General features: G+C 40.2%; 1 protein-coding gene across 1 annotated transcript; it reads right to left on the bottom strand.

The window, feature by feature from the left end:
* Nucleotides 1-902: 902 nt before the first annotated feature.
* Nucleotides 903-19,084, bottom strand: eif5b (eukaryotic translation initiation factor 5B). Its single transcript, XM_033977188.2, has 27 exons — nucleotides 18,962-19,084; nucleotides 16,282-16,395; nucleotides 15,685-15,742; nucleotides 15,453-15,599; nucleotides 14,825-15,027; nucleotides 13,624-13,943; nucleotides 12,776-12,912; nucleotides 12,084-12,161; nucleotides 11,036-11,186; nucleotides 9,968-10,060; nucleotides 9,605-9,688; nucleotides 9,464-9,520; nucleotides 8,650-8,945; nucleotides 7,958-8,065; nucleotides 7,766-7,876; nucleotides 7,413-7,480; nucleotides 7,194-7,335; nucleotides 6,435-6,566; nucleotides 5,446-5,628; nucleotides 4,999-5,160; nucleotides 4,392-4,523; nucleotides 3,571-3,702; nucleotides 2,734-2,810; nucleotides 2,368-2,532; nucleotides 2,104-2,242; nucleotides 1,849-2,010; nucleotides 903-1,040 (listed from the first exon to the last, which is right to left on the bottom strand). The coding sequence occupies exons 1-27, from the start codon at nucleotides 18,994-18,996 to the stop codon at nucleotides 933-935; spliced, it is 3,594 nt and encodes a 1,197-aa protein (XP_033833079.1). The 5' UTR covers nucleotides 18,997-19,084; the 3' UTR covers nucleotides 903-932.
* Nucleotides 19,085-19,594: the final 510 nt, after the last annotated feature.

Here is a 19,594-nt window from a genome sequence, read left to right as displayed (position 1 = left end):
AGCGGCCACATCCGGGACATTCATGTCGGCTGCTGCCACCTGCAGGAGGTGTAGGGTACTGCAACCGGTTCAGTACTGGTTTACCTGGTTTAATCCTCATTTAGTCCTAGTTTGAGCCTGGTTCAGCCCTGGTTTAGTCCTCAGATCTGGTTCAGTCCTGGTTCAGTTTGCTCCATAGAAGAAACAAGTACTAAACCAGGACTAAGATATGACTAATCTGCAGATGTTGTGGTGAGGTTGGATTAACACTGGATGATGGGAGGGCACAAAAATGAGAGAATACAGGAGGGTGTGAGGGCATGTGACACACAGGGATACAGGAGGATGGAAAGGCATCTGACACACAAGGATATGGCAGATATAAATCTGAAGATTTATGCCTTCTCACAAATGTTAATGCTCTTGGACAGTTTTATGAACTTTTGACTAAAGCTTGCATTTAAAATAAGTAGATTTGATATTTTACAGAAAAATTTCAACACAATTTCGCAAAAAACAAAAACACAAATATAATTTTATCAGAATCACAGGAATTTTATTATTTATTCTTTACAGCCTCTGCAGCAGAAACAGTTAAAATCCTCAAACATGGTCGCCATCGCCAAGTCCATTTGGTGCAAAAATCCAGAAGACATCCTCTCCCTCTCTCTTTCAAAACACAGTGCGTTCATTTTAATACACAAGATCCAATACCACAATGCACCTGGATGCAGCAGTCTTCCTTTTCCCCCCCGACTACTTCCTGGAGGCGGAACTAGAGCCAGGAGGCATCCAATCAGAGCAGAGAGAGGAGTGAGTGACAGAGTTGTAGTTGGAGCAGGCACGTTTGGATACTGTTGTGGTCAGTCTCACAGGAAATCGCCGTGTCGCGTTCCGACAGCGAAGGATTTTGTGAATTTCTGTTTATTTTGATTTTTTTGGTGGTAAAATGTTCAGATGATTTCAAAGGTTTTCTTGAGCTCCACGATGAGCTGCCAGTCTGATTTCTGCATCTCGTCCCTGAACCAGTTTTTCAGAGCGTCGATGGAGGCACGGGTGATCTGAGGAGGAAGAGCAGAAAACTATTATTTAAAATTCTAAATAATTAAATCACATCTAATGAGGACAAAACCAGGTCTAAACTAGGAACAAACCAGGTACTAAACCAAGATTAAACCAGGACTAAACCCGGACTAAACGGTAGAGGACTCAACCAGGGTTAAACCAGGCCCAAACCAGGCCCAGACCAGGCCCGGGCACATATGACGGGGCACATATGAGGGGGCACATATGAGGGGACACATATGGGGGGACACATATGGGGGGGACACATATGGGGGGGACACATATGGGGGGGACACATATTGGGGGGGACACATATTGGGGGGGGGCACACATTGGGGGGGACACATATTGGGGGGGGGGCACACATTGGGGGGGACACATGAGCGGGCAGAGCATGGGGCAGAGCAGTGGCAAACACAGATCCAGTGGCCTGTGGCGCTTGCTGTTCACTGATCTAATGGTCGCTGCCCATTCATCTCTAATGGCCCAGGACTTACACCTGTTCCACCCTGAGTGTAAAAGTTAAACTTGGACATAACGCAGAGGGCGTAAGTCTCGCTGGTTCACTAGTCATAACTATAGGCTGTCTGTAATTGTCAGAAGTCAGACCCGTGCACTCCGCTCCAGAGAGAAACCTGGGACTAAACCTGGGACTAAACCTGGGACTAAACCTGGGACTAAACCTGGGACTAAACCTGGGACTAAACCTGGGACTAAACCTGGGACTAAACCTGGGACTGAACCGGGGACTGAACCGGGGACTGAATTTGGGACTGAACCAGGTCTCAGTGAAGTGATGCAGACCTTGCTGACGATGATGTCCGTGGCCTCAAAATGGCGTCCGAACATCTTGGGCGCCTCTCCGGGAATGGGCTCAATTTTCACACAGATTTCTTGTCCTTTTTTGGCTGAGTCGACAGGTTTGTGATTCATCTCAATACTCGTCACAATGCCAATGTCCACAAACTGAAACATAACACAATATAATTATAGAGAAATCAGGAGTCTAACCCACAGCCTACTGAAAAGGGGACAGGCTAATCACTCTGCCACACTCACCCCTTTGCTGGGCACACAGACTGGCGTTCCTGTCTTTAAGACTCCGGCCTCCACGTTCACTCCCATCACAATGGGATCTCTGGAGTTAAAGATGAACTGAGGCAAAACTCTGAGCTTCACCGGGAAAACTGCGATATGTCTGAGGAGAGTGAGTGTGTATTTTAAGTTTTTGTGGTCATTTAAAAAAATAAACCAGGACTAAACCAGAACCGCAGCAGTAGTAGTAGTAGTAGCAGCAGTAGTTACAGCAATAGTAGTACATACTTGAACTCCTCCTGCTTGGCCTTCTTATAGTCCTCTCTGTATTTGGTGAAGGCATCGAAAAGGTGGTAGATGATTTCAGCCGAGAAGATCCTGACTCCCAAACTGTCGGCCATCTCCTGACTCTCTCTCTCCACTTTAACGTCAAACGCCAGGATCACAGCATACCTGAAAGAGACCGGGTTTAGACTAGGACTGAGCAGACATTGAGCCGGGACCAAGCCAAGCGAGACTGATTTGGGACTTTACCACGACTAAACCAGGGACTAAACCAGGGACTAACCAGGGACTAAACCGGGGACTAAACCGGGGACTAAACCAGGGACTAAACCAGGGACTTATAACATGAGTTGTTCAGGTGAAACTCACTGAGGGTCATGTTCCAACATGGTGGATGCTTTCATAACATCTTTTTTATGAACAGGACCGATGTTGATGCCAGCATACTGCAAAAAGAGAAAACACGTACATCTCCTGAAACTTTAATCAATATTAAATTATTATTTATATTCAAGAATTTTAAGCTTTTATAAATTTGTTTTAGTAAGAATTGGAAAAAAAATCTGGAAAAGTAAAAAAATACAACTTATTTATATTGCAAAGCCTAAATGTAAGGTATTATGTGTTAAACTGACTTACAATGATTTAAACCAGTACTGAGCCAAGAACCTGACCAGGACTCAACACGGAACCCTTCAGGACTAAATCAGGATCAAATGGGTTCGAAACCAGAATTAAAGCATGACTAAGCTTGACTAAAGCAGGTCTAAAGCAAGTCCTAATTAATAAATAATTACTTAAACAACGCTCTGAAGGTTTATAAACTCTTGTACTGTATCACTGATCCATATCTGGAAATAACATCACTGTTCACCCAAGCAAAATGTAGTTATAAATTTTTATCGACCAAAGATAATGGCATTTGAAAATGAGATATGCAAATAAGTGTGGCTCTAGACTGTGGTCTGAACATTTAAGATTAGATAAACTGTCCAAGAGTTATGTATTCAGTCTACAGTGATCGATTAAGACAAAGTGTGATGTGTGCGCATACGACCATGAGAAAGCCATAAGCAAAGATTAATCCCACAGCAGTGTCTAGCTCATTTATCTGAATTCACTTCAGTCAATGGCTTCTTTTTTTTCCTGAAAGTGATTGTCAATTGTTCTGTTCTTGTAGAAAGCAGGACTAATTGAAGTACTCACAGGGACTTTGGAGGTGCGCAGGAACTCGAGCAGAGCCTCCAGAGAGCCCAGAGTGGAGGCCTGGACGTAAACACCCTTCTCCTCCAGCTTTATGGAGCTCAGGGTCTGTCTCAGCTCCTTTATCAACTCGTCCTGAGAGAAATACAATTGTAGCATTAAAGCAGACATACTGTGGTGTCTGCTCTACAGTTATAATCTTTGACCTCCATGGATCATTATTTTAAAATTTTAAATCACAATATTGATCAAAAATTACACAATAAAAGACAAGGATGAAAATGGGGGTAGATTGGAACAATAATGTCTTGAACACAGGAAAAATAAATATTACTCAAACACAAATCAGTATAAATACAATGGAGAGGGTCACTGAGAAGGACACAATTATAACATGTTTTAAAAGCTCTGAAAAGTCGATTTTGCACAGTAGGTCTCCATTAAAAATATGACCTAAACCAATAATACAGTATAGAAGAAAAATCATAATTTCATCATAATGTTCTCTAAGCCAGGTCGCTATTTCAATTTTATCACAGTTCATGTACAACATCTTTCTACTGCCTTTAAGAAGTAAACAAAGATATCTGCTTCTACTGAGGGTTCACACTCTTTGTAATTGGTTAAATTCAGCTTTCTGTCACTCACAGAGACTAACCAATAGGAGAAGTGGATGGGAAAAGGCGAATCATCTCTGTAGACTGGCACTAAGTCACTGGAGCTGATCCTAATTTGACTTTATATAGATGATATATAATTATCGGGAATCCCTAAACACAGTCTCATACTTCTTGACAGTTTAAATGTAGTGAGTATTATTTTACCCTGAGCACTGGGATCTCGTCGTCCCTGTGTGCCACCAGCAGAGGGAGCCCTGCCAGAGCCTTCTCCAGGTCTTTGCCCAGAATCTTCACTCCCTGAGACGTGCACACCTCTTTGTGCTTCTCGTACTGATTCTGTGAACATAAATCATTAATTAATTTACAAAATACTGTTAGATATCTTGACCTAGTTTTCTTCAGTGCTGAGATTAGATTTGCAAAATATGTTTAAAAGTAGGACTCTGTTCAGAGTGCACATTGTAAACCATGACTCCGTATGAAACTATACTTTTACTTGTGCATCACTTGCTTGTTGTCATATATTTGGCTTTCTGAGTACCACCAGATCTAAACCAGGTCTATAACAGCACTATTCCAGGTCTACCCTAGGGCTAAACCAGGTCTAAAAGTGGACTACATATTTCCACAGTAATTCTAAACAGGAAATGGTCTAAAGGAGGACAAAAAACTTCTTCAATTTCCCACCAGATGTGTACCATAGTTTGAGAAACATTTTCTAGAGACAGCAATCTCCATGCGGCAAGGAGGACGCGTACCCTCTATCAGAAAAAGTCATAGTGCAGCTTTATCATAATTAGTTTGTTTGTACCTTGACCCTGAGCTCCTTGAGTGGAGGAGGCAGCAGTAGACCTCTGATCTGTGTCACTATGGGCCCCTCCACACCAGGCACAATGATCGTCTCTCCCTCTCTCAGCCGACCGTTTATCAGAATCACATCGATTGTGGTGCCCATGCCAGGGAGAGCCTTCACCTGCAGGGGGAGACAGCGAGAGGGTTAGAGGAGAGTGAGGGAGAGAGGAGCAATCGCCTGAAGAAGAGGGAGGAACAGAGAGTGAGTTAGAAGAGGAAGACGGCAAAGGAGAGGAAAGAGCCTTCACCTGCAAGGAGAAACAGAGAGAGACAGAGTGAGTTAAAGAGAGGGAAAAAGAGAAGAGAGATCTCACCTGCAGACTGTGAGAGGGGGGAGTTAGGAGGTAAGAGGAGATATTTTAAGTAAATATAAAAAAAAAACAAAAAAAAAAACATGAGTTCATACCTCCATGACCTGCGCCCGGAGCTCGTCGCAGTGCGCTAACCTCTTCGCTAACATGGTCTGAGTCAGCTCCACTAAAAGAGCAATCAGGTTCCCCATCCCGTCCCCGCTGTGAGCTGAGGTCGGGATCAGGGACACGAAGGTCCTTGGGTCTTTGTTCTCGAAGAAGAGAGCAGCGTTCAGGCCCTAAAGAGGAGAGGAGTAGAAGAGGGAGTAGACAATGATCAGATCTAATGCCCCCTTTACAGTGCATTCAGGCACATCCAGGTATCACTGTATTAGTGAACAGTCTGTACATGTTTTATATATTATGTCACATTTGAAGGCTCGGTGGATGAAGTGAATAGAGGTTATGCAATGACAACATTTTTATTTGAAAAACGCTCCTCAACATTCCAACCGAGTGGCACTGAGGCAGAACTACAGGCAGCATAATAGACAAAATGTGTCTCTTTGCTTTTTTGGCCTCATGTCCATGAGGATATTTTTTCTCCCCACAGCAATTATTTCCTCAAAACTCATGTTATTTAAAGAAATAAAGATAATCAGTGTGATACCAAGTGTATCAATGATGACTGTGAGCATAGTTTGCAGTGTTCCTGTTTAGCTAATTGTTAACTGTTTTTTTACTGCTGACTTGGCTCTCTTGTTTTAAATGTCAGATACAAACTAAATAATATTTAACTGTTGTAGATGTTTTTATTTGTTATTAAACTGCAGCAGCGCTTTCACATTTTAGATTTAGCGTTTGGAGCTTTTACAGATGCACATTTCATCACTCTCTTTTGACTCTCATGTACCTTTGCCTCTCACTAATACAGTTCCAAAGGTTGTTGTCATCTGCATAATCTCTATTGACCTTATTATGCCCCATCCGCTCACTACATGCACCTAAACTGCACTTCCAGAATAAGGTGACTTCTATGTGAAGTAGTTTGCTTGTTTTGTCTGGCACTGCAGTACCCTAACTTTAACCCTTCATTCCCCTGTACCTGCTGAGCGAACTCCACGATGACGGCCTTGGCTCTCTCATCAAACTCGTCTTTAGTGTTTTTCTTCTGTTTCTTTAACGTTGCCACAACGTCAGTGTCTGGGCTTTTCTTCCAGTCATACAGACGGTCGATCTGAAAAAAAAAACGAGGAATTTAACACAAGCAGAGGGCCAAGGAGCACAGCAACTATCACATCCAAGTATTTTAGTTAAAAGCGCTATACCTGATTCTTTTCACAAGTATTTTAGTAAAATTACCCCAGTACAGATATATTGTATAAGCTGCTCTTGAGGCCAAAATAAGTCCCCTGTGTACTGCCTGCATCTAATTATAAAGTGTTTTCTCGTTAGAGAATGAAAAAGTGCATGTTATGGGGGTGACAGTAGCTCAGGTGATGGAGTTTTTGTTCACCGATCTGAAGGCTGGAGGTTCGAATCCCACTGTCAACATAAGCATCATATGTCAAGCGGTCAGATCCACTGACCCACATGTTGGTGGTGCAATTCCAGTGATGAATGCTGTCAATGTGTCTTTGGGCATGGCACTTAACGCACCTCACCCCCAGTGTCTGTGTACACTGGTGTATGAATGTGTGTAAATGGGTGAGTCATCATCATCCTTCATGTAAAGCACTTTGAGCCTTGAAGGTTGAAAAAAGTAAAAATCAGGGACAGATCCTTTAATATTTAGTAGTATGCATTCAAGTGTCTCTTTACACACCTTAACAACAAACAAAATATTAGCTTAAGTGTGTAGGACCTTGTTGAGTGCTACGATGAAGGGGCATTTCTTCTCCTTGAGCAGGTTTATGGACTCGAGTGTCTGAGGCTCTAGTCCGTGCATGATGTCCACCACCAGGATGGCAATATCACACAGAGAACTGCCTCTATTCCTCAAGTTACTGCAAAAACAAACAATTTAACATGGACTTTTGGTTCTGGTTTGAATTTTCATTTCAAGAGGATAAAGAAAAGTTACCTGAAAGACTCGTGTCCAGGTGTGTCAATGATCAGCATCCCAGGGATCTTTATGTTTTCATGATCAAACTGCAGGAAAAACAAAATCACATTTAAAATAAGCCTAATTCAAATACAACTGGTTGCAGTGCAAATTTAAATTGTGCAAAAATTGGGCTTAAATTAATTTCTTAAATTCTGGTAAATTAATATTTTTTATTTTACAACTTTGCTTCATCATTTTACTGCTGCTCTCTTTGTACTTTTTGTTACAAATTTTCTCAAGAGGGGGATCAGATAAAAGTTTTCTTATTTTCTTATCTAATGTTGGTGCTGTAATTAAGTCTCAGTGATAATAATCCATGAGTGCCGTACGTTTTTGACCATCTTTGTCTGCTCCTCGATCGTTTCTTTGGGGACGTTTGTTGCTCCAATCTGCTGCGTGATCCCTCCGGCCTCTCCGTCCTGAACGTGTGTGTGCCTCAGCTACACAAACAAAACACATTTCAGACTTCCATATATATGTTCATGTCTATAGAAATGAATACATGATGTTATTTCTCCAACCTTGTCCAGGATCTTGGTCTTCCCTGTGTCGACATGTCCCAGGACACAGACCACTGGAGCTCTGAGTGTGTCCACGTCGATGTTCCTCATGTTCTCCACACGACGTTTCTGACCCAAAACAAAACATGACATTTTGAGGACGCTGAATATTCAAAAGATATACTCTGATTTGTTATTTGCTACGGCAACCGTCCTAACTTTTCATCATTAGTGGTTTTCAAATACTAGAAAGTGATAATGTCAGACTGCCAAATTTCTCTTATGGGACTGTACTTTCTGTTGAAATGTCCAAATGGTAAATTCACAAATTTCGAATGTCAAATGTCTGATCCTTGTTTAGTGACTAGACCCAACTGTAGAACCTACTTTTTCTTAGTACTAGCTGGAAACTAAGCTATTTTTCTGTTCTAAAATTCGATTTGAGCTGTTGAGGGTTTAATAAATAACTTCCAACACTCATTACAGATGCAAACTGACTACTAAAGTGTTTCATTCTGACGTTTATTTATTGCAGTTTGTGTTTTTGAACCATATTATACATTTAGAATAGTTTTTGGGAGAATGCTTTAAGGGCATAAATCAATTTCAATACGTTTTCTTGAGCAAATGACTGCACTTCAAAATGTGTTCTCATGACAGGCCTGACACTGAGAATATGTTACTTCTGTATAAATCTCCTGACAGTGTCTCACCTCTATCCTCCTCTTGGCGCGGTCATACAGACGCTCCTCCTTTGTCCTCCCGTCATCATCATCGCTCTCACTGCTCTCGTCTTCGCTCTCTTTCGGCCGTCTTTTTGAAGTCGCCGCCGTCGCCCTGGTAGCCTCTGCTGCCGTCGATGTGGAAATCTCCTCCTCACTCTCCTCCTCTTCCTCGTCCTCCTCTTCCTCGTCGTCCTCCTCTTCCTCCTCCTCCTCTTCATCACTTCCCATTGGCTCCGGGGCGATGGCAGGCTCCTCTTTCACCTCGATGTGGACTTTCTTCAGCTCTGGAACCAAAAAGAAAAAGATGAGTTTTGTTTACTCAAGGTTTTTTATTACTGTAATTCTATTTGAGAGAAACATTTTGATGCTTAGTACTAATAAACCTCAAAAGCAAAAACACAAAAAAGTTAAAGAGTTGGGTTGAAGATGTTATACTCGGGATATATTACTTTGTCTTGAATGTTCCACAGTATAGCAATAAATGCATCAATCTGCATTTATTAATTTACAGGTGTTTTACTGTTAAAAAATAACATGGGCAAACAAACATTCTGCCTGTGAATGAGGGCCCGTCTCCACAGATCTGACCTGGTGGTTTTATTACCTTTCTCCAGAGACGGATATGTTTAATGCAATACTTTGTAACATTTCAGGCAAAGCAATAACATCACCATGGAGATGGCAGAGACAAGTACCTTGTGGAGCAAGCATAATTTACAGACTTTTGTTAAAGTTTAGTTTTAGTTCAAAATAGAACAAACTTGGAAACAATAATAAGTAAGTAAATAATAAACTGACAAACCTTTCTCTTCGTCGCTGGCGATGGCCTCCCAGTCGTCCACAGCATCGGCTTTTACCTCTGTAGACAAGAACAAAAAACAGATCATCAAAAACTAAACAATACAAAATGTAGAGTGATTGAATGTTACAATGAGCCTCTGACCTGAAGGCTGAGGGGGCGGAGTCTCTGTCTCCATTGGCAACGGCTCTGGAGTCTCTGAGGCCGGTGACGTCACCTCTGAAGTTTCTGTCAGAACAATAAATGTTTACATTTATTGTATACAATAATTTTATTATATCGCAAAAGAAAAATAAAATCTGTCAATTACACAAAACGCTGTAGGAGTGAAGACGTTTTCGCTGCTCATCCAAGCAGTGAAACGTCTTCACTCCTACAACGTTCTGTCCAGTTGAGAAATTGTATTTTTCTTTTGTGATGGATCAGACCTGGACGACTGAGGGATTACACAGATATTTTATTGTATATTAATTATATATACGTGTGTGTTCAGGAGTGATGTTGTACCTTCGGACGTGGGAGCATTGAGTTTCTTCTTCCTCATGTCTCGATAAACTGGCTTCTTCTTTGGCACAGAGTCTTTGGATGGCACTTCGACCCCTGAGGAACAAGACAAACTTGACTCACTAGAGTGATTCATGCATATTTGAGTAATCTTTTTTCTCCTGTATTCAAAACTTCATTACTCTAATCTACTTCTGTTTTCACCGCCACCGACACAAACCCACTGCTCTGTGCTTACTTCGTTCTCCAATTTTTTAAAATTAATCTATGATATGCGTAGGATTCGTCTTTGTTTTGTAGTCATTTTGGCACAGATGAAAAAAAAAAGCTGCTTGCTCCAGTGACCTGCAGCTATCCATCAGAGGTGCTGACAGCATGTGGCGCTTTGTTGTGATGACTTCACGCAATTTTCACTGCAGTCAGGGGACTTGTTTCTATTATTAAGTCGTTTGAGATCAACACTGTGATTTAAAATAATAACATAATGATCCACAGGTGTCATCGATTATAACTATAGAGCAGACACATGCGCAATATGCTTACTTTAAGAATCAATGTTACTTGTACTTATTGTTCCAAAATGCATGCATATATCCAGTCCCTTTATGGGGTTGTAGAGGTTCTCAAAAGAATCAAAAATCTGGTACCAAAACTAGACTAAAAAAGTCACATTCACACGATAGCAATAAACCTTTCCTGAATAGCTTTAGAATGATGTTGAGCTGTATCAGAACAAGTATAGTGCACATTACAGGAGTACATTAAATATAAAGACAACTTAGCAAGGACCACACGGGCCACCACCAGAGGTGACCTGCTGATCCCCCTCAGACAGACAATGGATGGGAATTAGCCTTTGGGACCACTAGGGAACCTACCTGGTCCACTGAGGGATTACACAGATATAAGGACACATGGGAATGTAACAGAAAGTACTACAGTTTAATGTTGAAAATGACATTCTATAGTTTAAAGTGTTTTTTATTATAATCGTAATTAGTATTGAGTATCGAGTTTATTCCTTAGCATCTCAATCAAGTTTAAAACTGAAATCTTAGTATCTTCTCTCACCCTGGGCCTGCAGCATCTTGAGTGTTGCCTCGGCTCGGGCTCTGGCCTCTTTTTGAGTTCTCGTCAGGAGTTTTCCTTCTTTTTTCAGTCGCTCTTTTCTCTCCTTCTCTTTCTGCTTCTTCTTCTCCTTCCTCTCCTGCTCCAGACGCTCCTGGGGTCACACACAAGGCAAAGGCAAATTTAATTTATTAGTAAATTATGACATGGACAAAAACTATGAGAAAAGCATTTAGTCGACAAAATAAACACTGAATAATACTTTATTTAATACATTTAAAGCACTAGGTCTTGAACCATGAACCAAAACAATAATTAAATGGGGGCAACACAAGCGCAGAGTATTTGTCCACTGATCTGAAGGTTGGCAGAATATGTGTGTGAACATGTGTGTGAACGTGTGTGTGAACGTGTGTGTAAACGTGTGTGTAAACGTGTGTGTAAACGTGTGTGTAAACGTGTGTGTAAATGTGTGTGTAGGGGTGTGTGTGAAGGGGTGTGTGTGAATGTGTGTGTGAACGTGTGTGTGAACGTGTGTGTGAACGTGTGTGTGAACGTGTGTGTCAATGGGTGAGTGGTTAATTAATATAAAGCACTTTGAGTGCCTTGAAGGTGAAAAAGCCCTATATAAAAATGTGACCATAACCATTTACTATTATGATATATTCCATTATAATACCAACTATTAGAGCAAAAGTCTAAGTAAGTATTTTTTTTTATAATTTGTTAGTGCACTTTTTTCACTTTGGGTGCATTCACACTTGTACTAGTTTGTTCCTCATTTCCTTAAAAATTAGTCTTGATATAGACTTGGTTTGGTCCTGATATAGTCCAGGTGTAGGTCCAGATTTAGTTTCAGTTTAGTTCCACTAGATTTTGGTGGTTGGTGTTTTGGTGCTGACAGAGACATGGCTGCCTGTCTGGACCAATGACCTCTCTGCCACCACCAAGCACTCATTCACACAGCACATACATAGTGAAGAGAGCATGTAAAAAGTTAAATAAATGGAATGAATTATTTATTTATTTTTTTTTGTAGATTTTTTGTCACCTGTTCAAGCCTCTGCTTCTCGAGCTCCTCCAGCCTCTTCAGCCTCTCTTCCTCCTCTCTCCGCGCTCGCTCCTCCTCCTGAAAAATCACAAACAAAAAACATTCAGCATGTAACTTATCTGCTACTCAAATTATTTAATCTAATTCTAATTTGATCAGTGATTTGTAATTCAGTTTCTTTTAACAAAAGTTTTCCAAAAAAAAAAGTACAAAAATAATGACGTAAATAATTACCATAAATTTGTGGTAGAAATATAAAAACTACTTCAGTTAAGTTGTTTTTAGGGTTACAGTGTTATTTATGAACCTTTAAGATGACTTAAATGTAAACATTTAACATGTAACACACAAAATCTGATACTGAGTGAGTACTCAAAGACCACGATCAGAAGAAAATCTGATGATTTTGCCATTCTCGTGGCATTTTCTTCAACTTTTAGCACCAGAAATCAGATAACCAGATTTGGAGTGTCTTATAACATTATGGCATTATGTAATAAAAATGGCAAAATACAAATTAAGTATTTGTAGTTTTCAGCCATAATATACCAACACTACGTATATTATTCTCACATCTAGAAACTTCCAGTCAGAATATTTTCTTGTTTATATATTTTCTAAAATAGAAATGATCATTTGACTAAAATAATTAGACAGAGAGCTAGTTTGTAAATGTTTGTCTCATGTTGTACCTCCTTCATCTTGGCCAGTGCCTCCTGCATGGCTTTCACTGTGGCTTTACTCGGGCCCTTCTTTTTCTCCTTCTCCTCCTTCTCTCCTTTCTTCTTTTTCTTGTCCTTTTTCTTCTTGTCCCCTCCTTCACCGTCATCTTCAAAAACATCAAGAGATTTTTATTTAGTAATTTAAGATAACATTTATAAATTCCCTGGGAGTCCCTGCTGAGACTGCTGCCCCCTCGACCCGGTGCCGGATAAGAGGAAGAAAATGGATGGATTTATAACTTGACAAAATCCAGATTGATACAACATTGGTAAAAGTTTGCAGTTTGCATATACCTGGTTTAATCCTGCATCAGTCCCGCGTCAGTCCCGCGTCAGTCCCGCGTCAGTCCCGCGTCAGTCCCGCGTCAGCCCCGCGTCAGCCCCGCGTCAGTCCCGCGTCAGTCCCGCGTCAGTCCCGCGTCAGTCCCGCGTCAGTCCCGCGTCAGTCCCGCGTCAGCCCCGCGTCAGCCCCGCGTCAGTCCCGCGTCAGTCCCGCGTCAGTCCCGCGTCAGTCCCGCGTCAGTCCCGGTTTAGTCCCGGTTTAGTCCCGGTTTAGTCCCGGTTTAGTCCTAGTTAAATTAGACCTAGACCTAGAATACTTGACTTAGACAGGGTTTAGATGTGGTTTAGTCTTCGGTTGGTCCTGGTTTAAACCTGTACAAACCTAAATGTCCCTGTGTGTCCATGGGGTCTTATTCTGTGTAAAAGTTTGGATTAGTTTGGCAGTTACCTGTTTTTTATGTCCTGGTTTAGTTCTGTGTTAGTCCTGACTTAGATTAAGTTATCCCAATTACAGATAAAATTATCCTTGTATTTACCTTCTCCTGCTGGGTCTGCCCCCTCAGCCTCCTCTGGACCCTGACTGGCTGGAGGAGGAGCAGGAGCAGGAAGTGTAGCAGCGGCTAGAGTGGGAGTGGGTGGGGTGTCTGGTTTCTTGTCATCTTTTTTCGCGTCCTCTTTCTCCTTCTGTTTCTGCTTCTTCAAACGCTCCTCCTCTTTCTTCTTTTTGTCCCTCTCTTTCTTTTCAGCCTTTTTCTGAGCGGCCGTTTTGATTTTGAAGCCGCCATCATCCTCCTCCTCGTCATCATCGCTCTCTGCCTTCACGGCTTTGGCTTTGTTTTTCTTCTTCTTGTCCCGTCTGTCAAAAGAGCAACATTTTAAGTTTAAAGAATTAAGACTGCACATGGACATTTTGGAAATACTTGAGTAAGACCTGGTTGGAGTCACGGTTCAGTCCTTGTTTAGTCCTAGTTGAGTCCTAGTTTTGGCCCTGCCCCAGTTTGGTCCTGGCTTAGTTCTGGATTATTGAATATTTAGTCCTAGTTTATGTCTCCTTTAATAGTGGCTGAGTCCCGCGTTTATGTTGCGTTCCAGTCACCCTCGGACGTGGAGAACTCAAATCAGAGGCAAAAATTGGATGCACGTTCCGGCACTAACAGCTAACAAAGCAACTTTTGAGTGTGAATTTCTGCTTTTGTTGACATCAGCCCTGTGTATACAGACCTAATGTTGCATAATGAAACATAACAGCACATTTATAACTGCAGAGGCTCAGCAGCTGCACAGGAGCAGGTTCATAGAAGCGGGTGGATAGTCTTTCTTATTCTGTAAAGCACTTTGAATTACCTTGTGTACGAATTGTGCTATACAAATAAACTTGCCTTGCCTTGCCTTGCCTAAAGAGTGTCTAAAGGCAAAATAACATGAGTACTATCAATAGTTTAACTGTCAGATATCAAAGTTTATCTATATGCAGGGCGTGGCCATTTTGGATTTCTCAGGATCTGGAATGTTCTGACTTCCGGGACTATGGGGTGATCCAAGAGAAAAATCCAACCTCCAAGAACAACAGGGACACATCATTAGTCTGGGATTTAGTCCCTGTTTTGACAATATTCAGTCTGGTTTAAGGCCTAGTTTCGTTCTGAACTGGACTTGTTTGGAGAAATATTATTTGAAATCATTATTTATCTACAGTCAAAGTTAATCTAGAATACACCAGTCACTGCTACGTCATACTTGGAGGTGAAATCTTCATCATCTTCATCATCATCGTCCTCGTTCACTGCAGGCACTGATTTCTTCTCCTCTGCTTTCTTCTCCTCCTCTTCCTCCTCCCTCTCTTCTCTCTCCTCATCCTCTCCCTTTTTAGAGCCCTTCTTTCCAGATTTGGCTTTGAGGCGAGAGAGAGAGTCGTCATCCGAATCAGAGGCTACAGAAGTCTAAAAATGTATTTGATAAATTAGCAATGTAAGATCAGAAGAATATGCATTAAAATTGAATTACAGTAAAGCATCAAAGGTGGGTTGAGTAGCCAAAATGTACAAATACTATTACTTAAAACACAACAGCACAAATAATTATTTAACCAAGTAAGAGTAAAATCTAAAGTGTTTAATGGTATTGGCAATGCAACATCAGATTTAGACCAAAAATTTCCAAAAAACAGATGATCAAATTTGATACTATAGTAGAAATAATAGTAGTAGTAGCAGTAGTAACGGTAGAAGCGGAAGTATTTGTAGTAGCAGTAATAATCCATCCATTTTCTTCTGGTTACACTGCTTAGAAACGGTAGAAGTAGAGGAAACAGTAGCAGTAGTAATTGTAACAGTAGTAGTAGCAGCAGCACTAGTAGTATTTGTACCTTTCTCTTGTCCTCTCCGTTGCGTTCCTGCTCCTGCTCTTGCCCCTCCTCTTCTTCATCGACACTCGCAGCTTTTTTGCCTTTACGAGTTTTCTTTTTCTCTTTTGGAGGTTCAATGATCTCCGGTTCTTCTGTCACGTCTGATTTCTGTAAAAATACATTTTTGTTTAAGCTGCATTCGTGTAGTGTTTATCAAAAATAATTATTATTGCTACATTTAAGTGTTCTTGACCTTTTTTCCTCCTTGTTCAATAGTAAGCTCCTCCAGTTCTTTCAAAATGTCATCCTCGCTGCAAAGAAACAAATTCACATTCAAAAGCTTAATAAGCCTTAATGGTAAACATAAAAAACAAGTATAAATTGAAATAGTACTTTTAGTTATTAAGGGCTGGGTAAAGTGACACTGTAGGTAAAAATGAATGATACATATATATCAAATCAAAGACAGTGATGAGGTCTATCCACTACCAAAGGAAAACACAAATAATAATGTATTTAAATTAGGTGTGGGCGATAGGTAAAAAAAAAAAAAATAGCACAGTTTTCTGAAAGCCATGTCACAATTTCGATTTGATCACGATTCATAGACTTAGCGTGTTTATATTGCCTGTAAAAGCTCAAGTCATCTCCTGCTCTTGAAAGTTCATTCTTCACAGTGATTGCTTAATTCAACATGTCACTCACTCAGAGGCAGACCAGTAGGAGAAGTGTTTTTGAGCCTAGAGCTACATCTATCGATATAACCAAAACTGCATATAGTCAAAAGGATGATTCTTTGTTTATTGTCATATCGAAAAGCCCTAATTTAAATATATGGGATTTGTCTTACTCAAAATCGTCTTTTTTCGCGCCCCTTTTCTTCTTCTTTCCTTTTGCTTCTTTAGCGGCTCCGGCTCCTTCAATTTCTGCGGCAAGAGCATCTAAGTCCACATCATCTTTGGCACTGCAGAAAGAAAAGTTAACAAAACCAAATTGAAGTAACTAGATATTAGTCCTGCATAATGAATCATTATTCCATCAAAATCGCAATTTGACTTGGTGCAATTATCAAAGTACTTTACTGAAAAATCTTGTTGTACCTGTAGTTTAGACCTCTAAAAACATGTTCTGAAATATCCCTGTGTGTCAGATGCCCTCCCTGTGTCTCCATAGGATCTTAATCTGTCTATAAGCTGTTAACCTTGTAGTCTAGAGCTCTAAAAACATGTTCTGAAATGTCAGATGTGTCAGATGCCCTCCTTGGGTCTCCATGTGATCATATTCTGTGTAAAAGCTACTAACCACTCTTCAGTCTCCTCTCACAGGTTAATGCACCTGGAGTTGTTTACAATGTGCACTCTGAAACAGAATCCTTCTTTTTAAACATGAATTACAATTAAAAATGCAATTGCAATACTTGACAGAAAAATTGCAAATTAGTTGGGGTTTTTTTTGTTTTGTTTTTTTAACAAAATCATGCAGTAGTACTAAATATTAAGTAAAGGCCTCAGTTGGTATAACAAAAAAAATTGGTCACTAAGACAACTACTAAAATAATCATTCTTTACAGCCCGAGACTAAACCACAGTTTCAAAACTGGGACACACAGATACGAACTGATGGCAGCTGATAACAGACTGGTGGGTCACGAGAAGTCTTCAGCTAGAAATTTAAATTATTTACTACATTATTAGTTCAATTCACAAATTATGGTCTTTATCTTCTAATCTTAGGCTTGTAATTTAAGTTCCTTTAAAACCTATGCAACCACCTGCATAATCTCAACAAGCAGAACAACGCAATGTACTGACTCTTGAACAATGTAAAAACTGACTTAGCAATGATAGTCCTTTATCTTAACTTCCTTGCAAAAAAATAGGCCTGTCACAATAATTACTACACTGACTTATCATTCAGTACATATATTACAATATTATATTACAGTATTTTTTGGGGGCCAATATTTATCATGCATACTTTTTCTTTGCACTACAGGGAAGTTGTCTATACGGTAAGATTTGCATAACATAAAAGGTTAAACTAATTATTTCTATGACTCATTACAGATACAAAGTAAGAACTTAAGTGTTTAATTCTGCCATTTATGTATTGCATCTCATGTTTTTTTAACAATATTGTAAATTTACAATCGTTTTTGTGGTATAAATCTGCTCTTGGGTTTTTTGTAAGTGGTATAAATTAGTTTCAGTATTATTGTTTATCATCTATATTTACTTCATCAATATATCACACTTCAAAATGTGTTATTGTGACAGGCATCGTAATAAAGTACATATAACTATGAACTTATAACATCATGCATTTGTATTTATATTGACATTTTAAATAATTATCATAAACTATTTGTGTTCAGTATATTTTCAGTTTAAGTCAGATTACTTGAGTGCAATTTTTGGCAGTGGGGCTTTTGGCTTGAACAAAACGACTGGACATTTTCTGCTGACAGTGCACAACCCATTCACATTACCAAGCGTTGCTCTCTTCTCCAAACTTATATTCCAAAACGTAGTCAGAATTCATATCATATTTACTTAAAAACATCCATTTATATTTGATTAGTGAAGAGGAAGAGTGTTGAAAATATTACTCAAGTTATATTACTGAAAATATGTTGTGTGCAAGGCTGAAATGAGTTACTACATGTTTGTCAAGATTTAGTTTCATTAAGAAAAATTAGGCAATAGGCGATCAGAGAATTAAGTGTTAAGTAAAGTAGATTGAGGACATCTTACAATCAAAATCTATGAGGCCCATAGTTCATTCATTCAACTGCATTGTTCCAGTTAAATTTTGTTTTAATAAGATGTATGTATCTTAAAAGAAAAAAAACAATGAAAGCCTTTAGATGGATACTGTTAATAGGGTAATAATGGTTGAATATTTATACTGGATGTTGTGTTATCGTGACAGGAAGGGATATAATCGATTGTAAGAATTGAGACAGCTGTCAGTGAAAAGTGTTGCAATCCGTATCTGACAGCTAGTCCACGAAGATGCTAACAATGCTCATAAACTCCGCTAAATTACATCCATCCGTGTTAGCCTTTAGCTCGGGACCTTAATGAGTCAAGGCTGCCCGGGTTTGGTGCTCCTCTCCCGGGCGTCAAATATCACATGGAGTCGCTGATTGAGCAGTTAACTCCGGGGGACAAGATGCTAACAGCAGCTAAGTCACCGGTTCTGTGTCAGCTGTGGCGGGTATCTGAAGCTAACATGCTAAATCCAGCAGGGATAAAGCTGTTTCAAACCGGTTTAAGTATCCTTTAGCTCGGCTCGGCTCAGTTTAGCGCTCTCGTGTGTTGTGTAATTCACCTGGAGATATTTAAAACACACGGAACACCTGCAATGCCTATGACGCGTGGTTAGCATCTCCCACTAGCGGCTAAGCTAATAGCCTGGAATTATGTTCAATACGATGGTTTGGAGGCTCTAACGCCCGGGGAAAGTTTGCCCATCACCCGTGCGGGAGGTCAACGGGAGGTTGCCGGTGTTGACGGGGGTTTGAGTACCTGTCCTCCCCGGATTTCTTCTGTTTTTTCCCCATGCTGCTGCCGTGTTCTCCGGTGGTTCACTCACGCAGACACACGACGTTGGTGGATCACATCGGACCAAGATCGTCTCTGCCCTCGGCCAGTGGAGAGAGCACACTCCGTTGCTTTTCCTCCGACTCCCGTTACCATGGAAACACCACTATTGATAAAAAGAAATCAAAGGCTACATTTTTTTATATATATTTTCAGTTTTGGTTGGAAAGTATTATAGATTAATCAAATGTTACCGAACACCAAGTTTAGTTTAGTTTTTTTTTTTTACAAGGCATGACAACCTACAAAAGAAAGTCTACGTTATTGAAGAAAAAAAAAATGACGTACAGTTGAAAAATACATTTACCACTTATAACAATATATTTCAGAGTTCATTAATAACTAAGGTAATCACAACAAAGTACATTTCTTCGTACATTTTTAATGCAATTAATGTTATAATGGTTTATAACATTTCTTTCAGAGTGATACCTCAGTTTTGTGCATAGGAACCTCAGTCACAGCATGTTGTACTGCGCATGCGTGTTGGGAATTAACCTTACTGTCAGGCCTTAGAAAGTTAAATTACCAAACTCAATCATAACAATCACATTGTAA

The sequence above is a fragment of the Periophthalmus magnuspinnatus genome, chromosome 2 (assembly GCF_009829125.3).
Source record: "Periophthalmus magnuspinnatus isolate fPerMag1 chromosome 2, fPerMag1.2.pri, whole genome shotgun sequence".
Classification (NCBI taxonomy): domain Eukaryota; kingdom Metazoa; phylum Chordata; class Actinopteri; order Gobiiformes; family Gobiidae; genus Periophthalmus; species Periophthalmus magnuspinnatus.
Note: the sequence above shows the minus strand (reverse complement) of the source record. Positions and strands in the feature narration are given on the sequence as shown.